This window comes from Culicoides brevitarsis, chromosome 2 (assembly GCF_036172545.1).
Source record: "Culicoides brevitarsis isolate CSIRO-B50_1 chromosome 2, AGI_CSIRO_Cbre_v1, whole genome shotgun sequence".
NCBI classification, from domain to species: Eukaryota; Metazoa; Arthropoda; class Insecta; order Diptera; family Ceratopogonidae; genus Culicoides; species Culicoides brevitarsis.
Window position 1 is genome coordinate 40,472,474 of NC_087086.1, and position 19,530 is coordinate 40,492,003.

Consider the following 19,530-nt stretch of genomic DNA (forward strand, 5'->3'; position numbering starts at 1 on the left):
TCTTAAATTAAAAAATTAATTAATTAAAATAAATTAAATTTAAATTTTTAACTTATTAAAAAAAATTAATAAAAAAAATATTATTAAAAAAATTAAAAATTATTAAAAAAAAATTTAAATTATTAAAAAAAAATTATTAAATTATTAGTTAAAAAAAATTAAATTATAAAAAAAATTAAATTATTAAAAAAAAATTAAAATTATCAAAAAAAAATTTAAATTGTTAAAAAAAAATTTAATTATTAAAAAAAATTTTAAATTATTAAAAAAAATTTTTAAATTATTCAAAAGAAATTTTGAAATTATTAAATTATTAAAAAAAATTATTTTTTTTAAGGTTTAAATTTATGCTTAAAATAAGAATTTTACCTTATGAGTGAATTTTTTTAATTTTTTGACAAAATTTTTTAATTTTTATTTATTATCCAATTGTAGAAAAATTAATAAAGCCAACAAAAATTGAAATTTATTCGCTACCAAATGAGTCTCAAATAATTTTTTCATCATGAAAAACTAAATTTATCTCAAAGAGTTAATAAATTGTCTAAAAAATGTATTTTTATAAAAAAAAAAACTTGAAATGCGATCTTGTTAATTTTTTTTTCTACTAAAATAATTTTTTTTTTTCAAAATTTAATTCTTTTATTTATGAAAATTCTTTGATTACTATCGCTTTCAAAAAATCACACTTGCCTCAAAAAAAAAAAAACAACAATGACATTAATTTTTTATTCTCACAAATTATGTGTTGACTTGTCAACGTTTGTCTGCAAATCTAAAAAAAAACGACGCAATTCCTCAAATTAATTTCTTTCTCGAACAAAAAATTCACCTTTCTCGTTTAAAATTTCGCTCGTAAGTTCATCTTTACATTGTCCTTCAATAATTACTAATTAGTCATTTCTCATTTCGCGACGTCGTTGACACTATTTTGCAACACATTCCATGAAGTGTAACAATTTTCTTTCTTCTGCGACATCACAAATGCACACGCAAAAATCATAATCTGAGTCAAAAACGTGACAAACGCATACAAATGTTTACGAAAAAAAATAATTTTTTGACAAAATTTTCGCGCGGTGTCAGTTTAAAAAATTATTTTATGCACGAAGAAATTTTTTTCGAAGGAAAAATCGCGAAAACGAGCAAAGCTGATGGAAACAGACATATGAAAAAAATATTAAAATGACAAACAAACACGAAAAAAATCGCACATCATTAAAATTTTATATAAAAGAAAAGAAAAATCAAGTTAATTGGATAAATTGAAAAATATTTTTTGCATCAAGAAGTCAGTTTACGGTTGAAACTAAGAGAGCCAACAGGCGCGAACTCCCAAAATTCAAAAATTAATTTTTTCTATCAAAAAAAAAATATATAAATAAAAAATGTCTGTAAGTATTAAAATTCGTGCAGAAAACAAAAAAAAATAAAAATAATGGAAAAAAAATTTTTTTTTTGATAAAAATTTTAACAAAACATCATAAATTAATAAAAAAAAAGAAAAAAAAAATAAAAACGACTCATCCAAGATATTTTTGGAATGAAATTATTATTAAACATAATAAAATCGCATTTTTGCAAAAAAAAAAAAAAAAAAAACAGATGTGATTATTACTTTTTTTTCATTTAATTTTTATTTTACGAGCAGCCTGTTGCTGTTCAATGACAATGTCTGAAGAAAAAAAATCTCTTAAAAACCAAACATTTCCAGTCTAAACATTAATTTAAGAAGAAAAAAAAAACAAAAACAGGAAAAACTTTAATTTTATGACTTTTCCTGTGTTACTCTTATAGCAGTTTATAATTTTCTGACACACTAAAAAAAAAGAGAATAATTGCGAAATTGTAAAGTAATTTAACAGAAAGGAACATAAAGTGTACATTAAACTACAATAATAATAAAATTATAAACAAAACATCTTTAAAAAAAAACGCAAATGAACTGTGGGGCAGTTACTCTACTAACAGAAAATTAATACAGAAACGTGGAAACAACTATACTTTTATATTTTGCAAGAAACCAGATCTATTTAAGATTTTTTTTTTCGTTCGTTCGGGTGAATGTTTTTCTCCAAATACACAAAAAAAAAGACGTGAGTGTGTGCGAGAGTACAGAACCCACTCGCATCGTAGACGCAGTAAATATTGTTTTATTCTGAAAATATAAAAGAAAAATAGAAAAAAAAGAGAAAAACACTCCAAAAATATCACTTTCCTGCTACTTTGCTGATACAACGTTCAATCAGTTGTTCTCCGGGCTTTGTCTTGACAAGATATTCCGATTTGTTAAGAAATTTATTTTTTTGAGTTCTCAATATGATGGGTGACGATATTGTAAGTGTGCAGTCGAATAATAAATTAAATTTAATTTTTTAAAATAAAATAAAATTTTATGTGAAAAGGGCTTGAAAAATTATTATTTGACAAGAAAAAAGAGTATTAAGTGACAGAAAAATATTCATAAATAAAAATAAAAAAAGATATAAAATTTCTGCCTTTGAACCGAATATAAATCTTAAAAGACAGAAATGGATGAAACTATGATCGATGTTAATGGAAAAGAGTTAAAGTGATATTTTTATCGTTTTAATAATTTATTTTAGTTCATAAAAAGTGATTTTTTTCGAAATTAAAAAAATTTTATAATTAGCAAAATATTCTTCTAAAAAAAATTTAGTGAAATAAAATTTATTTAAAATTAAATAAAATATTTTCCATCAAAAAATTGTCGAAATAAATATTAAAAAATATAATTTTTTCATTTTTATGGTTTTTATTTAATTAATTATTTAAATAAAATTTAAAAAAAATTAAAAAATTTAAATTAAAATTAAATTAAAATTTTTTTCATTTAATTTTAATGATTTAAATTATTTTTTTATAAAATAATTAAATTAATTTTTTTAGATCAATTTAATAAAGTTTTAATTAATTTTTGAACAATTTTTTAAATTAATTTTTTTTTTTTTTTAAAAAATTAAAAAAAAATTAAACCAAATTAAAATAATTTTAAAAATTTACTTTGAATTTTTTTAAATTAATTTAAATTTAATTATTTGAAATTTAAAAAATTAAATAAATAAATTAAATTAATTATTTTCTAAAAAATAATTTAAATTATTAAAATTAAAATGCAAAATTAATTATCAAAAAGACAAAAATATAAAATTCAACAAAAAATCAGGCGTTTCCATCTAATTTTATAATTTTAAGCCTTTAAAATTCTCAAAAAATATTTTTTCTGAGATTACAGACGAATTTTAATGCCTTTTTCTTCTATTTTAAAATAATTTCAGAGTGACGAACTTCCTCCAGAACAAATTGCCAGTAAGTACTTTTTAATTTAAATATTTTCGGCATGTCGCGAAAAAAAAGCAATAAAATGATGAATTGACAGAAAAACTAACTACCTCCGTTTTACATTAATCAAACAAATTAAAATCACACGCGAGCACACACCGCATTTTCATGTCACATTGTTGCCCTGTAGTACAACTTTACGCGAAAATATCATCGCGCCTCTCCAATAAAAACGTAAATTGATGATTAATTAACACCTTGCAAGTAGAAAATGCAAAAAGTGACGAAATGGAAATTATTATTAGACTTAATTATGCACTTGCAAGAGATTTTTGCGTCACATTTGAATATCCGGTAATTTTTCTCCATGGAAATCTGGGACAACTTACATGGATAATAAACATTTACGAGAATTTTTTTTTAAATGATGACTTCATTTCTTTTTTTCGCAGTTCTTCAAAAGGCATTCAAGAGTTTCGATCATGACAATAGCGGAAGTATTTCCTCCGAAACTGTCGCCGATATTCTTCGTTTGATGGGACAACCCTTCGATCGCAAGATTCTCGACGAGCTCATCGAAGAAGTTGACGAAGACAAATCGGGTCGCATCGAGTTCAGTGAATTCATTCAACTTGCTGCCCGTTTCATCATTGAGGAAGATGTTGAAGCCATGCAAAAGGAGTTGCGCGAAGCCTTCCGCTTGTACGACAAAGAAGGAAATGGTTACATCCCAACCCGATGCCTTCGTGAGATCTTGCACGAATTGGATGATCAACTCAGCGAATCAGAACTCGACAGCTTGATCGAGGAAATTGACTCGGATGGCAGCGGTACAGTTGATTTCGATGGTGAGTTCATACTTTTTTTTTCGTGTGTCTTTCTAGATAATTTTGACAACAATTTATGACAAAAAAGAAACAAACAAATGACGAAACACGTGAATTATGATTGGAAAACAAAAGAGTTTGCTAGAAAATATAATAAAGAAGAAAACAGATGAAGATGAAGACGAAAAATGACAATTAAGAGCTACCTACGTGCGCGCTATTTGGGGACACGCTGTTGTAATTGCTTGTGATAAATGACTATGAGACCATACTAATGAGATAATAACGAACAAAAATAATCTACTTTGTGTGTATTGCACTCTCACCTATTCAATTTTTTTTATTCAATTCTTCATAGAGATAAAAAAAAAACAGAAAAAGATCGCGGGTTGTTAATCTATTCCTTACGAAAAAAATTTTTTATATCATTTTATTTTTGTTTTTTTCACGCGTAAAATACGAAAAATAAAAAAATGAAAAAAAAAAAAATAAATAGAAAAAAATTCATTCATTCACAAATTGTTTGATGAGGAAACTTTTTGTGAAGAAATAAATTTTTTGTGACGTGCGCGCTTTTATATGTATAGCAAAAAGTTAATATTTAACGAATTGTTCGAAATTTTCCTAAATACTTATCGACGTCGATCGATTGTTCTATATGCTTGGTTAATGTATTTTTCATAATAAACAAAGATAGATTAATTGACCATAGTTAAGACTTTTTACAATAAAGTCGTTGTCTTGTGCCTTTCCCTTCGTCTTCTTTACATTTTTAAATCGATTCGTCTTTAAGCGAATGTAGCTCGGTTCTTAGTTAAATAATTCAATATTTGTTTCTTTAGGTTAAGATTTTGAATTTCCTTGAGCTTCTTGTTTTATTCAATAATTTATATAATTCGAGGTATTCCATTTACTTTACGTCTCCATAGGCATCTTCTGACGTTACGAATCCTGATATCAATACGAGAAAATTTATATGTCTCTTCTAAGGTTACGATTTTTTGATATCTCTTTTGTTCGATGATTTCGAATGATAATGTTCGTACTTTAGAAGCTGTTTCATAGTTTAACTAAACACTTTTAAAGTTTGAAAAACCTTTTGAAGATATGATACAAGATGTTCTGAATGCTAAAAAACTAAAAAGAAGAGAAAAATATTTTAGTACATTCATATGAATAATTCAAAAAATTGTAAATTGAATATTTTCTTGAAAATAGTTTTATACTTACTGAAAAATAAACCAACATAATTTCCTTCAATCACATTGTAAATTAATAGCTAAAAACTTTAGTTAAACAGACAGAAACCGAAATGGAGCAATTTTTTTTTTAAAACGCGCTAAATTTTTTTTCTAATCACAGATGTTTTTAACAAAAAAAATCCCTTCAAAGATCTATTTGTCAATCAACTTCGTCTTCTCGCACGTTTTTCAATACAAACCGATTATTTTGAATTATTTTTTTAAAACATTTTCAATCGACTTTTTTTTTCAACTTTACTGACTTGACAGAAACATCACTCCGTTTGTTTCGCTTGTCAAAATTAACAAATGGACTCACACGACTTGATTTTTTCCGCTGTTCTTGGAAACTTGCCAATAATTGTTTAGTTTGTAATTTTCGATCAATTAATTTTTTTCTAATTTTTTTTTTAGAATTCATGGAAATGATGACTGGCGAGTAAAATGTTGCACTAAAAAAGAAGTCAAAGCTGCCCAAGATCCTACTTTTTTATACTGAATTTACTGATTATTATTTTTTTGTCTACGATATTTATTCTATTTATTTATTTTTCTACATTTTAAGATGGTGAAAACATTTTCTCATGTAATTTACTTTATTTTTTATGAATAAATTTGTGGCGACTAGATACAGACACAAAAAATTGAAAAGAGTTTTAATCGAAAATTTCTTCGTTATGATGGTCAGTACCGTAAGAGTGAATAAATTCCATTTCACTCAAAATGCATTGAGAGATAAAAATGACATAAATAACAACTAACATGTATCCGAAGGTGCGTCTCACTTGAAATTGGCTCACAGAAAGTAGGAGAAAGAGGAAAATTATTGTTAGGATGATGTAAATTATGCAATTTAAGCCAAGAGGACCTCGACGAGCCTTTTAAAATAAAGATTTTTATGAAAAATTACGAAATTTGATGAAAAATTTCTTACATAAGGATTATAATCGGGACTTTCAAAGGCTTTACTGAGGAAAGTGAATCCAATTGTGAACAAAATATCTAAAAATTATCAGATTTTAAGAAAATTTTTAGAAAAAAATAATTCTTACTGAAAATTGATCCTCCAAAACAAGCTGCAAATGCCATTCTTTGATGTCCTTGTCTCGCTAACGTTACATTAGCCAATACATCACTCACGCTATTCCCTATGGCAAGTACTGTTACTCCAATTATCGACGCTGTGCAGTTAAAAACGAGTCCCAAAGTGTTCAAAACACTTGCAAGTTCTGAAGAAGCAGCAAAAATGATCAAATTACATCCGAAAAAGTTGAGAAAAGCGAAGAAAAAATGATAACGAGGCGGGCGATCAGTTCTTGAGGTTACAAAAACGACACTTGCTAACCCAAGAGATATGGAAAGTGAATAAATAAGTATCGAGATGTCAAAAAATGTTTCATCAGACACTAAAAAATTAAAATTTGAGGAATTTTTTCTTTTAAATTGTTTAAAAAACTTACCCATAGTAATTTCGAGAGTCACAATTGGAAGAGTAAAGATATGAATGATGTTCAAAAGTTTATTCCATCCATGACGATCAGCGGTATAATCGAAAATCGGAAGAACAAATCGAAGTACAAACAATAAAATTGCTTGAAAAATCTCAAACGGAAGTTTCCACAAAGGTTTCGCTTGAAATTCACGCTTTGGGTTCAATTCTTCGAACGCAAATTGAAAAAGTCGATAATTAGCATCTCTTCGTCTCATACTTCCTTGAGGCAATATCGACTGTTGTCGCGTCGCATTAATGTCAATTACTTCATTGTCCTTGTCAACCAACTGAAATTGCAACAATTCCTCGATTCGTCTCATTTGCGCTTGAATTTCGGGTCGAATTGAGGTTAAGTGCATATAAGGCATCACTTCTGTAAGGCTAATTTGTCCAATTTGCTTTTTCACGCGTTTTTTCTCGAAATGATATTCGATGAAAACGTAAGCCAAGTAAATGACGTATAATCCAATTGTTAAAATCGCATCCAACCAACTGTAATGCTCGTCAGCGATCAGGCCTTGAACAAGTGCCACGCTGATGACTAAAAAGACAGCATCTCGCATGAAGTCTTTCGGAATGACTTGAAAGGGTGAAACGATGGCGATGAGTCCTGCGATGCCTCCGATCATGAACATTGTGCTGCCCAAGGTTTCGGAATACATTAGCTCTGAATCGGTATCTGGATCGAAAATTGAACCGGAAAAGTTGGGAGCGCCATTGCCAAAAGCAAGTAAAGTTACGCCGGCGATGTTTTCGGATAAGCGGAACATTTTTGAGATGCTTGCTAAGCCGGGACAGAAGCTTTTTGAGAAAAGGAAAAGATTTTTTTAATGAGAATAAATTCGAAAAAGGTAAATTTAAAAAAAAAAATTAAATTTTTTAAAAAAATTTTTTAAAGTTAAATTAAATATTTTAAAATTTTTCAAAAATGTTGGAAAAAATTTTGTTTTTTTTTTTAAGTATTTTATTAAATTTTTTATTTAATTTTTAAATTTAAATAAAATTATTTAATTTAAAACTTATTAAAATTTCAAATTTTAACTAAAAAAAAAATTTTGAAAAATTTTAAAAATAAATTTAAAAAAAAAATTTATAAATATAAAAAAAATATTAATTTTTTATTAAATTAAATTTGAAAATAAAATAAAATTAAATTTGAAAAATTTTTTATATTGAATTTTTTTAAAATACAATTTTTGAAGTTAAATTATTTTTAAATTTTTCAACTATTTTGGATAATTTTTTTTCCTCTTTAATTTTTTATAAGAAAAATTTTAAAATTAATTTCAAAAAAATTAGAAATAAATTTAGAAATTTAAAAAAAATTATTAATTTTTTTACTAAATACCTAAATTAAACTTAAAAATTTTTTTAATTAAACATTTTTGAAAAATTTTCAATCACAATCTCTCAATTTTTTAATTTTATTTTTTTAATTTTTTTTATTTTTTTAGTTTTTTTTTTTAATTTTTTTATTTAATAAAATAATAAACAAGAAATAGGTGTAAAAATTTTTTTTTATGAATTTTTAGAAATTTTCATGGATATTTTTAACGACAAAAATCAAAAAAAAAATTAAATTATTTTCTCTTTAAATTTTAGAAAAATATGAAACCTTATAAAAAAATATAATTTTTTTTTAATTTCATGAAAATACTTACAACGAATCCGACACAACCGACAAAATCAAGAAAAGCAACACACACCAAAGAATCAGTCCAATTTGATTCAAAATTTGTCCAAATCTCGTCTCCGCAAACTCCCCAAAGGCACAATAAACGAAGTTTGAGTAATAAAAAAGTCTTGCTTCGATATGACAATCATCCGTTTTCTTCACAAATTCGCATTTTTGATGAGCTTCCAAGGAATGAACTTCGAGACATCGTGATTGCATCAACAACGACACGTACGAAGGATGCCCAAAAACGCTTTGAAATCCTAAAATGATGAAAATAATCACAAACATCTTCAAAAATTGCATGGCAAACTACGATAACGGTTTTCATGAAAAAATATTTTTCAAAAAAATCCCAACATGAAAAAAAAATTCTGCAAAATGGGATTTTTTCTGTGAACTGGGATATGAGACGAATGAAAGTGATAATCGAAATCGTTTCGACTGTTTTGCACACAGCCCATTTCACAATTGCAAATTTGTGACAGCCCCGAGACACAGGCGGCACAAATTTCTAAATGTGCGCTGGACTTGTTCATTCCCGAGTTCATTTCCGAGTTCATTTTAAGTTCATTTCGATTCCATTTAAACCAAAAATATACTAAAAATAGAATTCCAGCAGAGAGAGAGAGAAAAAGTCTGAAGCAAAAAAAATGTCGGCGTTGAAGAATTTATTGCTGTTACTCATCGGAACGACATCCTTCGTGTTTACGTTTGTTTCTGTCGGAAAATTATCTTGGTTTTTGTCGGCAGCTGCAGTTACCAAAGAAGAAAGTCGAAGAGCTTCGCCCGATGCTTGGAATGAAGTTTTTTCCAACAAATTGGTCTTGAATGCATTGTTCATCGATGGAGCGCTTGCTGTTTTGTTTGTTTTGGTGCACAGCTTCTTCCGAATTGACTCGGTGAAAGGATTTTGGACACGAATTGGATTGAAACCGGCTGAAAGAGCAATTTATTGTCTTCTTTCGGCATTGGCGTTGTTGGTAAGTGATGTCATTCGTCGTTATGGGAACGATTTTTAATGGGCTTTGGCAAGAATTGTTTACAATTTATGCTAATTTTGATCATTAATCGATATTTTTTGTTTAAATTGACCTAAAAATAAGCAAAAGAGAAGATTTTGAGTTAAAATTCGTTAAATTTGAGCATCTTCGATGATTTTGAGTCTGAAAATGTTTGAAAATTTTCAAATTTGAGACTTTTTCAACTCTGTCGAGTATCTTTTAGTATAACAATAATTCAAATTCAGAAGATTTTTAATTAAAGATGAAGAATTTTTTTCAAATTTGAAAATTTTGAAGCTCTCTGTGGCGTTTTTCATTAAAAATTTATCAAATTTCAACTTTTTAGAATTATTTTGGGTATTTTAATATAAGAAAATGATCAAAAATTGTCAAATTTAAAATATTTGATGCCTTTTTGGGAAATTCTTTGTCAAAAAAATTAAAATCTGTAAATTTTTGAACCTAAGTTTGTTAAATTTGATACTTTTTGATCTCTCTTGATCATCTGAGACTCCAAAAGATTCTAAATTTAACAATTTTCAATCAAAAAAGTCAAAAAGTTAAAGAAATTCGATCAAACCATTAAAAAAAATTAAAAATCGAAGCCAATTTCTGATCATTTGAAGCCTTTAACGTTTAATTACCTTAAAATCTCTTAATATTTCACGTCCCAATCGACTATCTCTCGTGTTCAAATTACCTCAATGCCGTCTCACCTGCCTTAACATTAAGACAGAAATCCCCTTAATTACTCGTCATAAATCATTATCGCCTCGTTTCGTTGCAGCTCCTGCTCAAACATTGGCAAATAACTCCGTATTCCTTGTGGGAATTCGACATCGTCAGCACCCGTACACGCTACTGCCTGTATTTCGTCGTGCATTCGCTCGCATGGACCGTCACTTACACCGGCAGTTTACTAATGGACTTACCTGAATTACTCGGCATTAAGCAGATTGTTTATCATTTACAAGGATTACCGCACTCGTGCGACTACTACAAATCGGAGCAACTGAACACGCTGTACGCGCATTGCCGACACCCATCCTTCATTTGCTTAACCGTCATTTTATGGGGTGCCAATTGTATGACTTTAGACAGATTTATTCTCGCATCGCTATGGACACTTTACATGTATCTCGCATGGAATCCCGATCGGCGAGATTATGACTACCAAAAGGTTCAATTGACACGTAAAAAATTGGAATTGCGACAAAATGTGCAGGAACAACGTTGGTAGGATTTTTCTTTTTGTGTTTATGGAGATTTGAATAAAACTGCATTTATTTATTGAAAAAGGAAATTTTTATTTTTTTTTTTGTAAAATGATCAATTTGTCACAAAATGAACTTTGTTTGTCAAAGAAAAAATTTTATTTGTCAAAAAATGAATTTTGTTTGTCAAAAAAACAAAATTCTCAAGAAATGAACTTTGCTTTGTTAAAAACTGAACTTTTTTTGTCAAAAAAAAAAAAATTGTCAAGAAATGAACTTTGTTTGTCAAGAAAAGAACTTTGTTTGTCAAAAAATGAACTTTGTTTGTCAAAAAAAAAAAAAAAAAAAATTTGTCAGAAAATGAACTTTGTTTGTCAAAAAATGAACTTTGTTTGTCAAAAAAAAATTTGTTTGTCAAAAAATGAACTTTGTTTGTCAAAAAAAAAATTTATTTGTCAAAAAAAAATTTGTTTGTCAAAAAATGAACTTTGTTTGTCAAAAAAATGAACTTTGTTTATCAAAATGAACTTTGTTTGTCAAGAAATGAACTTTGTTTGTCAAAAAAAAATTTGTTTGTCAAAGAAAAAAAATTGTTTGTCAAGAAATGAACTTTGAACTTTGTTTGTCAAAAATGAACTTTGTTTGTCAAAAAAAAAAATGTTTGTCAAAAAATGAGCTTTGTTTGTCAAGAAATGAACTTTGTTTGTCAAAAACTGAACTTTTTTTGTCAAAAAAAAAATTGTCAAGAAATGAACTTTGCTTTGTTAAAAACTGAACTTTTTTTGTCAAAAAAAAAAAAATTGTCAAGAAATGAACTTTGTTTGTCAAGAAAAGAACTTTGTTTGTCAAAAAATGAACTTTGTTAAAAAATTAACTTTGTTTGTCAAGAAATGAACTTTGTTTGTCAAGAAAAGAACTTTGTTTGTCAAAAATGAACTTTGTTTGTCAAAAAAAAAAATGTTTGTCAAAAAATGAGCTTTGTTTGTCAAGAAATGAACTTTGTTTGTCAAGAAATGAACTTTGTTTGTCAAGAAAAGAACTTTGTTTGTCAAAAATGAACTTTGTTTGTCAAAGAAAAAATTTTATTTGTCAAAAAATGAATTTTGTTTGTCAAAAAAACAAAATTCTCAAGAAATGAACTTTGTTTGTCAAAAAAAATTATTTGCCAAGAAATGAACTTTGTTTGTCCTAAAATGAACTTTGTCAAGAAATGAATTTAGTTTGTCAAGAAAAGAACTTTGTTTGTCAAAAAATGAACTTTGTTAAAAAATTAACTTTGTTTGTCAAGAAATGAACTTTGTTTGTCAAGAAAAGAACTTTGTTTGTCAAAAATGAACTTTGTTTGTCAAAAAAAAAATGTTTGTCAAAAAATGAGCTTTGTTTGTCAAGAAATGAACTTTGTTTGTCAAGAAATGAACTTTGTTTGTCAAGAAAAGAACTTTGTTTGTCAAAAATGAACTTTGTTTGTCAAAATATGAACTTTGTTTGTCAAAAAAAAAATTGTTTGTCAAAAAATGAACTTTGTTTGTCAAGAAATGAACTTTGCTTTGTCAAAAAATGAACTTTGCTTGTCAAAAAAAATTCTTTGTCAAAAAATGAACTTTGTTTGTCAAGAAATGAACTTTGCTTTGTCAAAAAATGAACTTTGCTCATGAGAAAATAAACTTTGCTGAGGACCTCCTTCTCCAATGTTGATAAAATTCCGAGCAGCGATGATCCATGCACAACTCTTGAAGTCAAAATGAACAAGAATTGCGTTTGGACAATCAAGGCTCAAAAAATTCTTCGATCCCATATCATCTCTTGTCCTCTCATGATCTGAAAAATAAATAAAAAACGAGTTAAAGCAATGCCAAAGTGCAAAAAAAACCAAAAGGGAAAACTTTTTCTTCCAATTTCTTGTGAATCACACAAATCAATGTTTGAATAATAAATCATCATCTGGCTCGAAAAAAGCAAAAGGACAAGCAAAAAATCGTTTTAACCGAAACATCTTCAATAAACAACAGCAAAAAAAAAAATGAAGTAATAATAAATAGACGACCCTTATCTCATATCTTATGCATAGTCACATCAACATTCTTTTCCTTTTCCCAAAAAAAAATTCAACACAGAAAAAAATTGGAGTAACCAGATATCTGAAAATATTTCTTAATACACTTTGTTTGTAGTTACAAGTCTCTCAGCGGTTGACAAGCATGCTTTTTGATGTTCCTTCGGAGGGATGGAATGAGATACGAAAGTGATTGGAGATGACAAGGTTGATTTTTTTTTGTGTTTAGAAGGTTGATAGGTTGGAAATTGAGATTTTTTGACGATTCTGAGGAAATTTTGATGAATGGAATGAGATTAAATTCAATTTACGAGTAAAAATTTACTAAAAAAAGTGAAAAATTGAACTTGAAAGCGAAGAAAATGAATTTAAAACTTCAAAAAATCCGCTAAATTTGCATTTTTTGCGTCATAAATATCATGACATGCCATTAGCAGCACTGAGAGGCACGTAAATGTTCTCTTGAGTTCACTTCAACAGCTCGCACAGACATAAAAGGGAGACGACGACGACGAGGAACGACAAACAAACATGCAGCAGCAAGAAAAAAAAAAGATAAAAGCGCAAAAAAAAACTTTTTCTGCAGATTTTCTCTTATTCATTCATTCATTGATATTCTTGAGATATTCCGTTTTGCACATGAATCATAATAATATCGATGATATCCAGACACGACGACCGAAAGGAAGGAAAAAGTTATGATCGTGGAAGTTTTTTTGCTGGAATATTGGTAAAATTATGCAGATTTTTTGTTTGTTTTTCCTCAACTTTGCTTTTATCTTTGCAGCAAACGAAACGGATATCGGAAGTTAAATCACAGCTTTTCATTAGCATCATGAGATTTCTTTTGATATTTATCTCAAAAGTTACAAATTTATCTCACGCAATCCTTTTTTTCAATTCAAACAGGTCAAAAGTAGAACAAGAAACAGTCCAGACGATAAAAATAAAATTTTATTGCACTCCGTTTTCGTCTTTATTATGTTCTATTTTTGAGATGAAAGAAAATTTTTCTATTTAAAGGAAGGAATTTCGTAAGAAATGCAAGAAGCACGTTGCTAATTGAATGAAAATTGTTCGTAAAACTAATATTGGAACGAATATCTGTCCAATAAATTTGCCTTTTACGTTCAGAGAAAATTTTTCTTAAGAAAAAGAGGAGGAAAGTCTAAAAAAATTTATTAAGTCAATAAATTTCGAGATACCAGAGTCGAAATTAACCTGAAAATCAAGATTTTTTGTGAACGCAGTTCATTAAAAGAAGAACAAAAGTCATTTGTATTCAATTGTTGCTGATGAAGAAATAAATTTGGGGCGTTATCTCGTAATTGAGTGTTGTGAGGAAAGAATTAAAAGGAAGATCTAATTTAGTTATCAGATTCTGAGAGAAAATTCGAAAAAAATGAACTTTGTTTGTCAAGAAATGAACTTTGTTTGTCAAAAAATGAACTTTGTTTGTCAAAAAATGAACTTTGTTTGTCAAAAAAAAATTTGTTTGTCAAAAAATGAACTTTGTTTGTCAAGAAATGAACTTTGTTTGTCAAAAAATGAACTTTGTTTGTCAAGAAATGAACTTTGTTTGTCAAAAAATGAACTTTGTTTGTCAAGAAATGAACTTTGTTTGTCAAAAAATGAACTTTGTTTGTCAAAAAATGAACTTTGTTTGTCAAGAAATGAACTTTGTTTGTCAAAAAATGAACTTTGTTTGTCAAGAAATGAACTTTGTTTGTCAAAAAATGAACTTTGCTTATCAAAAAATGAACTTTGTTTGTCAAGAAATGAACTTTGTTTATCAAGAAATGAACTTTGCTTGTCAAAAAATGAATTTGTTTATCAAAAAAATGTACTTTGAATTAAGAAATGAATTAATTTGTTAAAAAAAATGAACTTTGTTTGTCAAAAATTGAATTAATTTGTCAAAAAAATGAACTTTGAATTAAGAAATGAATTAATTTGTCAAAAAAATGAACTTTGAATTAAAAAATGAATTAATTTGTCAAAAAAAAAGAACTTTGAATTAAGAAATGAATTAATTTGTCAAAAAATGAACTTTGAATTAAGAAATGAATTAATTTGTTAAAAAAATGAACTTTGTTTGTCAAAAATTGAATTAATTTGTCAAAAAAATGAACTTTGAATTAAGAAATGAATTAATTTGTCAAAAAAATGAACTTTGAATTAAAAAATGAATTAATTTGTCAAAAAAAAAAGAACTTTGAATTAAGAAATGAATTAATTTGTCAAAAAATGAACTTTAAATTAAGAAATGAATTAATTTGTTAAAAAAATGAACTTTGTTTGTCAAAAATTGAATTAATTTGTCAAAAAAATGAACTTTGAATTAAGAAATGAATTAATTTGTCAAAAAATGAACTTTGCTTTAAAAGAAATGAAATAATTTGTCAAAAAAATGAACTTTGAATTAAGAAATGAATTAATTTGTCAAAAAAATGAACTTTGTTTGTCAAGAAATGAACTTTGTTTGTCAAAAAATGACCTTTCAAGGTCAAGAAGATTCGTTTAACTCTTTAACTCGTTATTTAAATTTTTCTTCAGTCCCCCAAATCTCGTTCAATCCATATAAAGACTCTTGTAAAAAAATTTCTCTACTTACTTTAATGAAGAACTCTTGCCTTCAAGTACTACAATTCCCATGAAAAAAGCATCATGTCATGTTACACTGCCACACATACACAAAAAAAGCGTTCTAAATTTTTCATATCTTTTCATCCACTTTTATAAATAAGTCTCATTCACTCGTCTCGTGGCACAGCATATGAATACGAATTGAAACGACAACTTTTCATAATTTTTGCGATGTTATCTCCTTTTATCTTCAAACAAACAACATTTCAAAACGCATTTGTATTCACGAGAGGTTACAACAACAACGAAACGGAATAAAAACGAAGCTAAAGTAACGCAAGTAGCTAATTTTGCTTCATTTACAACATTTTTCTCTTATATGCAATAATAAAATTATTTTAAGAAAAACACAAAAAAAAAATTTTAAAAGCCACTTTGAAGAGCAAAAAACCGGGAAAAAAGCCTCAAGAGACAAAAATGACATCCAGGCCGTTATCTTTGATTCAACATTTTATTCATTTTCATAAAAAAAAATAATATTAATAATGAAACACACACAAAAAAATGTTAATTTCCAATCACTGAATGGCCCATCGAACAATGAACGACGAACCAATAAGCGCCCGACTGACAGTAAATTTTTTTTTCGAACAATATTAATTTTTGTAACAATAAAATAAAAATAAAATATGGAATTGAACTGGAAATTTGATGTCCGTCGATGTTCAATTCAGATGTAAGTGTTGTGTAAAAAATGTACATTTTAATGAAAAACGGAAATTTTGTCCTGTAATGTTATTTTTGGGGGTACAAAAGCGCTTTTTTGTCATTTTTTTTCTTTAATTCAAAGCTAAAATTAGGTTCGATTGAAATTTAAAAAAAAATGAACGTAAATCAGAATTTGTGATTTTTTTTATTAAAAGTTTGTAAAAGTAAATGAAGTTCGAAAGGTGAGATAAATTTAAATTGACGTTTTTTTGCATTATTTTTCATTTTATTATAGTCATTGATGCTGATGATGATGAAAAATTTTGCAATTTAAAAGTTCACCTGGAATTGACAACAATATTTTTACATTCAATTCATTCTGTGCTCGTCCTTTCTCTCGTTCTCTTGTCCCTTTGTTCACTTTAAATTAAAATTTCTGACGTAAAAGGTGTTTTATTTGAAATTTTCAATTAATTTTTTCTTAAAAAAATTTTCAAGTTTGTTTTTTAAGAAATTTTTTTCAGTTAAAATAATTTTTAATTTAAAAAAAAAATAAAAAAAAATATTAAAAATTAATTATTAATTTAAATTTATTTAAAATTATAAAAAATCAAAATAAAAAAATAATTTTAATTTAATTTTATTAAAAAAAATTAATTATTTTTTAAAAATATAATTGATAATCGATAAAATAAATGAAAATATTTAAAATTAAATTAAAAATTATAAAAAAATTTTTTAAATAAAAAAATTAATAATAAATTTATTGAATTAAATTGATTTATTTAATTTTTGTATTAAAAATTTGAAAAACATTAAATAAAAAATTCTCAAACTTCAATGAAATTAATTAAATTAAATTATATTTGAAAAAAAAAAATAAATTAATAAGATAAAATTAAAAATTAAGATAATAAGATAAGATAAAAAAAAAATATTTTTTTTTTAAATTTAATTAAAATAAAATTATTTTTAAACAAAAAGGTAAAATTCATTTTTTTTAATTTTTCAAATTTTTCTAAAATTAAAAAAAAAATGTCAAAAATTAAAGTTTTTTGTCCCAAATTCATCCCGCATTGATGTAAAATTACCGTATAATCGAGTCAGAATGATCGTTATTGCTTTTGTTTGCTCCTTACCGTTAATTGAAATTAATATTACTTAAAATTTAATTTCCAACATTTACGACCAATCAACGACGAAAGTCCCCTCGATAACTTAATAATACGCGGAAATTTAATTGCCTCTTCTTGTTGCTGCTGCTCTACGTTGTTATTATGCAAATAATTGTTTTAAATTTTATTGCCGTAATTAAAGTTGTTATAAATGTCTCTTTTTTTGTGTTTCGTTCCTCACTAAAAAAAAAAGTAAAACAAACACATTTTACGAGTTTGCTCCTTTTTTGCGTGGCTAACCGAATTTTCCTTGTTTACTTTCCAATTTTCGTTTCGTGAGAGGAAAAAAAGCTTTTTAATTTCATAAATGGCCTTTCGTTCTCGTACTGACGAACATTGTGCACCGAAAATTCTAATTTAATTTTCGGGACCAATTTCAATTAAATTAATCTATTTCTCAAGTTGTTAAAATGTTGCAGTATTTGCACAAATTCACATTTCAATCTAATTAGAGTGTTGTCGCAAAATGTCGGAATTTCTCTCTGTGCAATTGCGTAACGAGCGACGTTTAACTTGTGTGTGTTTATTAAGTAAATGAAGTGAGGAGTCGAAGTGGGATGAAGACGAAAATTAGAGAAAATTAAATTATTTTCTCGCAAAACAAACAAAAATATCACAAAAAGCGGCAAGATGATCAAAGTCTTGAGTCAATTTAAAAATAAAAAGCACCCAGGGGTGCTGTCTCCGTTTTTTGACACATCTTTGAAACGAGGAGCAAAACATGAGACAATACATTCATTAAAAACATATGTATCTTAATATCTGTTTGTTCAATCTCATGCATAATAAATAAGATGAAGAAAGAGCTTTTGCACACATTTTCTGGCAAAATTTTCTGTGTCGTCGTCGTCGCATGCTGCTGCTGCTGCTGATGTGTTGTGTTGATCATGATAAATGTTTCTAAGCAAATTTCTTCGGTTGTTTCGTTTTCTTCGAAAGATGAGTTCAAAGTGTTGTTGATGCTTCTTGTTTTGTCTCTTTTTTGCTTGTTTACTGCTTTTGTACTTTTTTTTTAATGAAATAACGAAGTTTCTTCCTCTTGGACTACTTTTGACATGACAACTTTGTAGGACAGTTTGTGAAAAGTTTTTAAAGATGGTTAGGGGTTGCGGCAAAAGACAATGAACTTTGATGGAGCTGATAGTGTTTTTTCGGTTCAGAAGGGTTTTTGTGAAAATTTTGTTTAATTTTGAGGAAAATTCGTCTGAAATATGAAAAAAATTATAATTAAAAATTATTTTAAGGCAAAAAAATTATTTTTTAATTAAAATTATTTAATTTTTTTTTTTTATTTTTTTAACTATTATAAAATAATATTATTTTTAATTTATAATTATTTTTTATTTTACTAAATTTAATTAAAAATTTTTAAATTTTAATGTTTTAAAAAAGATTTTGATTTTTTATTAATTAATTAATTTTTATTTAATTTATTAATTAAAATTATAATTAAAAGTTTTTAAAGCAAAAAAAAAAATAAAAAAAAAATTTTTTAAAACAATTTTTTACTTTTTAAATTTTTTTTGTTTTTTAATTTTAATAATTTAATTTTTATTTTATTAAATTAATTTAAAAATTTATAAAATTTAATGTTTTTAAAAATATTTTAATTATTAAAATATTTTTATAAAATTTATGTAAAAAAAATTTTAAAGCGAATGTTTGTATTTTAAAAAAATAAAAAATAATGACAAAAAAAAATTTAAAATTTTTATTTTTAATTAAATAAAAAATAAATAAAATAAATAAATTTAACTTTTAAAAATAATTAAAAAAAAATTAAAAAATCTTAAAAAATGCAAAATTTCAAATTTTTTTTTTGTTTTTAAATTAAATTAATATTTTTTTGTTTCTTTAATTTTTTTCTTAAAATTATTATTAAAGAACATCTTTAAAATTTCGAGATAAAGTAAGATATTTTGTTTGCCTTTCAAGAAAATTATGTAAAGTGATACTTTTTTCTCAACTTTTCGTTTTTTGTAAACTTTGTAAGGAAATTTAATCACTAATGATGTTTTATTTTTTTTCTATAAAAATAAAAAAAAATATCTTTAGGAAGTAAAGTTTGACTCAAATTTAATTTTACTCGATTTTTCTCATCCCATAAAAATTTTCATATAATCTGACTTTCGACCCAAATTAATTCATGTCACAGATATTTTTTCTGTTCTTCAACTTTTTTTTTCCACGAAATCACTTTTAATTAATAAAAAAAAAGTTTGAATTATCTCTTTTTTTGACAAACAGCAAAC

The 19,530-nt window shown here is 26.1% G+C and overlaps 3 protein-coding genes across 3 annotated transcripts; 2 read left to right on the forward strand and 1 right to left on the reverse strand.

The window, feature by feature from the left end:
* Positions 1-2,220: 2,220 nt before the first annotated feature.
* Positions 2,221-6,029, forward strand: LOC134829325 (troponin C-like). Its single transcript, XM_063842362.1, has 4 exons — positions 2,221-2,337; positions 3,300-3,330; positions 3,756-4,151; positions 5,786-6,029. The coding sequence occupies exons 1-4, from the start codon at positions 2,320-2,322 to the stop codon at positions 5,812-5,814; spliced, it is 474 nt and encodes a 157-aa protein (XP_063698432.1). The 5' UTR covers positions 2,221-2,319; the 3' UTR covers positions 5,815-6,029.
* Positions 6,028-8,829, reverse strand: LOC134829150 (mitochondrial sodium/calcium exchanger protein-like). The gene is made up of 5 exons (XM_063842145.1): positions 8,525-8,829; positions 6,832-7,664; positions 6,424-6,777; positions 6,306-6,373; positions 6,028-6,249 (listed from the first exon to the last, which is right to left on the reverse strand). Exons 1-5 carry the CDS (start codon positions 8,827-8,829, stop codon positions 6,028-6,030), a joined length of 1,782 nt encoding a protein of 593 aa, XP_063698215.1.
* Positions 8,830-9,106: 277 nt separating this feature from the next.
* LOC134830890 (nurim homolog) lies at positions 9,107-10,837 on the forward strand. Its single transcript, XM_063844500.1, has 2 exons — positions 9,107-9,521; positions 10,330-10,837. The coding sequence occupies exons 1-2, from the start codon at positions 9,192-9,194 to the stop codon at positions 10,780-10,782; spliced, it is 783 nt and encodes a 260-aa protein (XP_063700570.1). The 5' UTR covers positions 9,107-9,191; the 3' UTR covers positions 10,783-10,837.
* Positions 10,838-19,530: the final 8,693 nt, after the last annotated feature.

Coding starts and splice junctions, on each gene's coding strand:
- LOC134829325 (XM_063842362.1), top strand. Junction 3,331..3,755: donor TCCTCCAGAACAAATTGCCA/GTAAGTACTTTT, acceptor TTTTTTTCGCAG/TTCTTCAAAAGGCATTCAAG. Junction 4,152..5,785: donor CGGTACAGTTGATTTCGATG/GTGAGTTCATAC, acceptor TTTTTTTTTTAG/AATTCATGGAAATGATGACT.
- LOC134829150 (XM_063842145.1), bottom strand. CDS start 8,829: ATGTTTGTGATTATTTTCATCATTTTAGGATTTCAAAGCGTTTTTGGG. Junction 6,778..6,831: donor GACTCTCGAAATTACTATGG/GTAAGTTTTTTA, acceptor TTAATTTTTTAG/TGTCTGATGAAACATTTTTT. Junction 6,250..6,305: donor GTCCCGATTATAATCCTTAT/GTAAGAAATTTT, acceptor TTATTTTAAAAG/GCTCGTCGAGGTCCTCTTGG.
- LOC134830890 (XM_063844500.1), top strand. CDS start 9,192: ATGTCGGCGTTGAAGAATTTATTGCTGTTACTCATCGGAACGACATCC. Junction 9,522..10,329: donor TTTCGGCATTGGCGTTGTTG/GTAAGTGATGTC, acceptor GTTTCGTTGCAG/CTCCTGCTCAAACATTGGCA.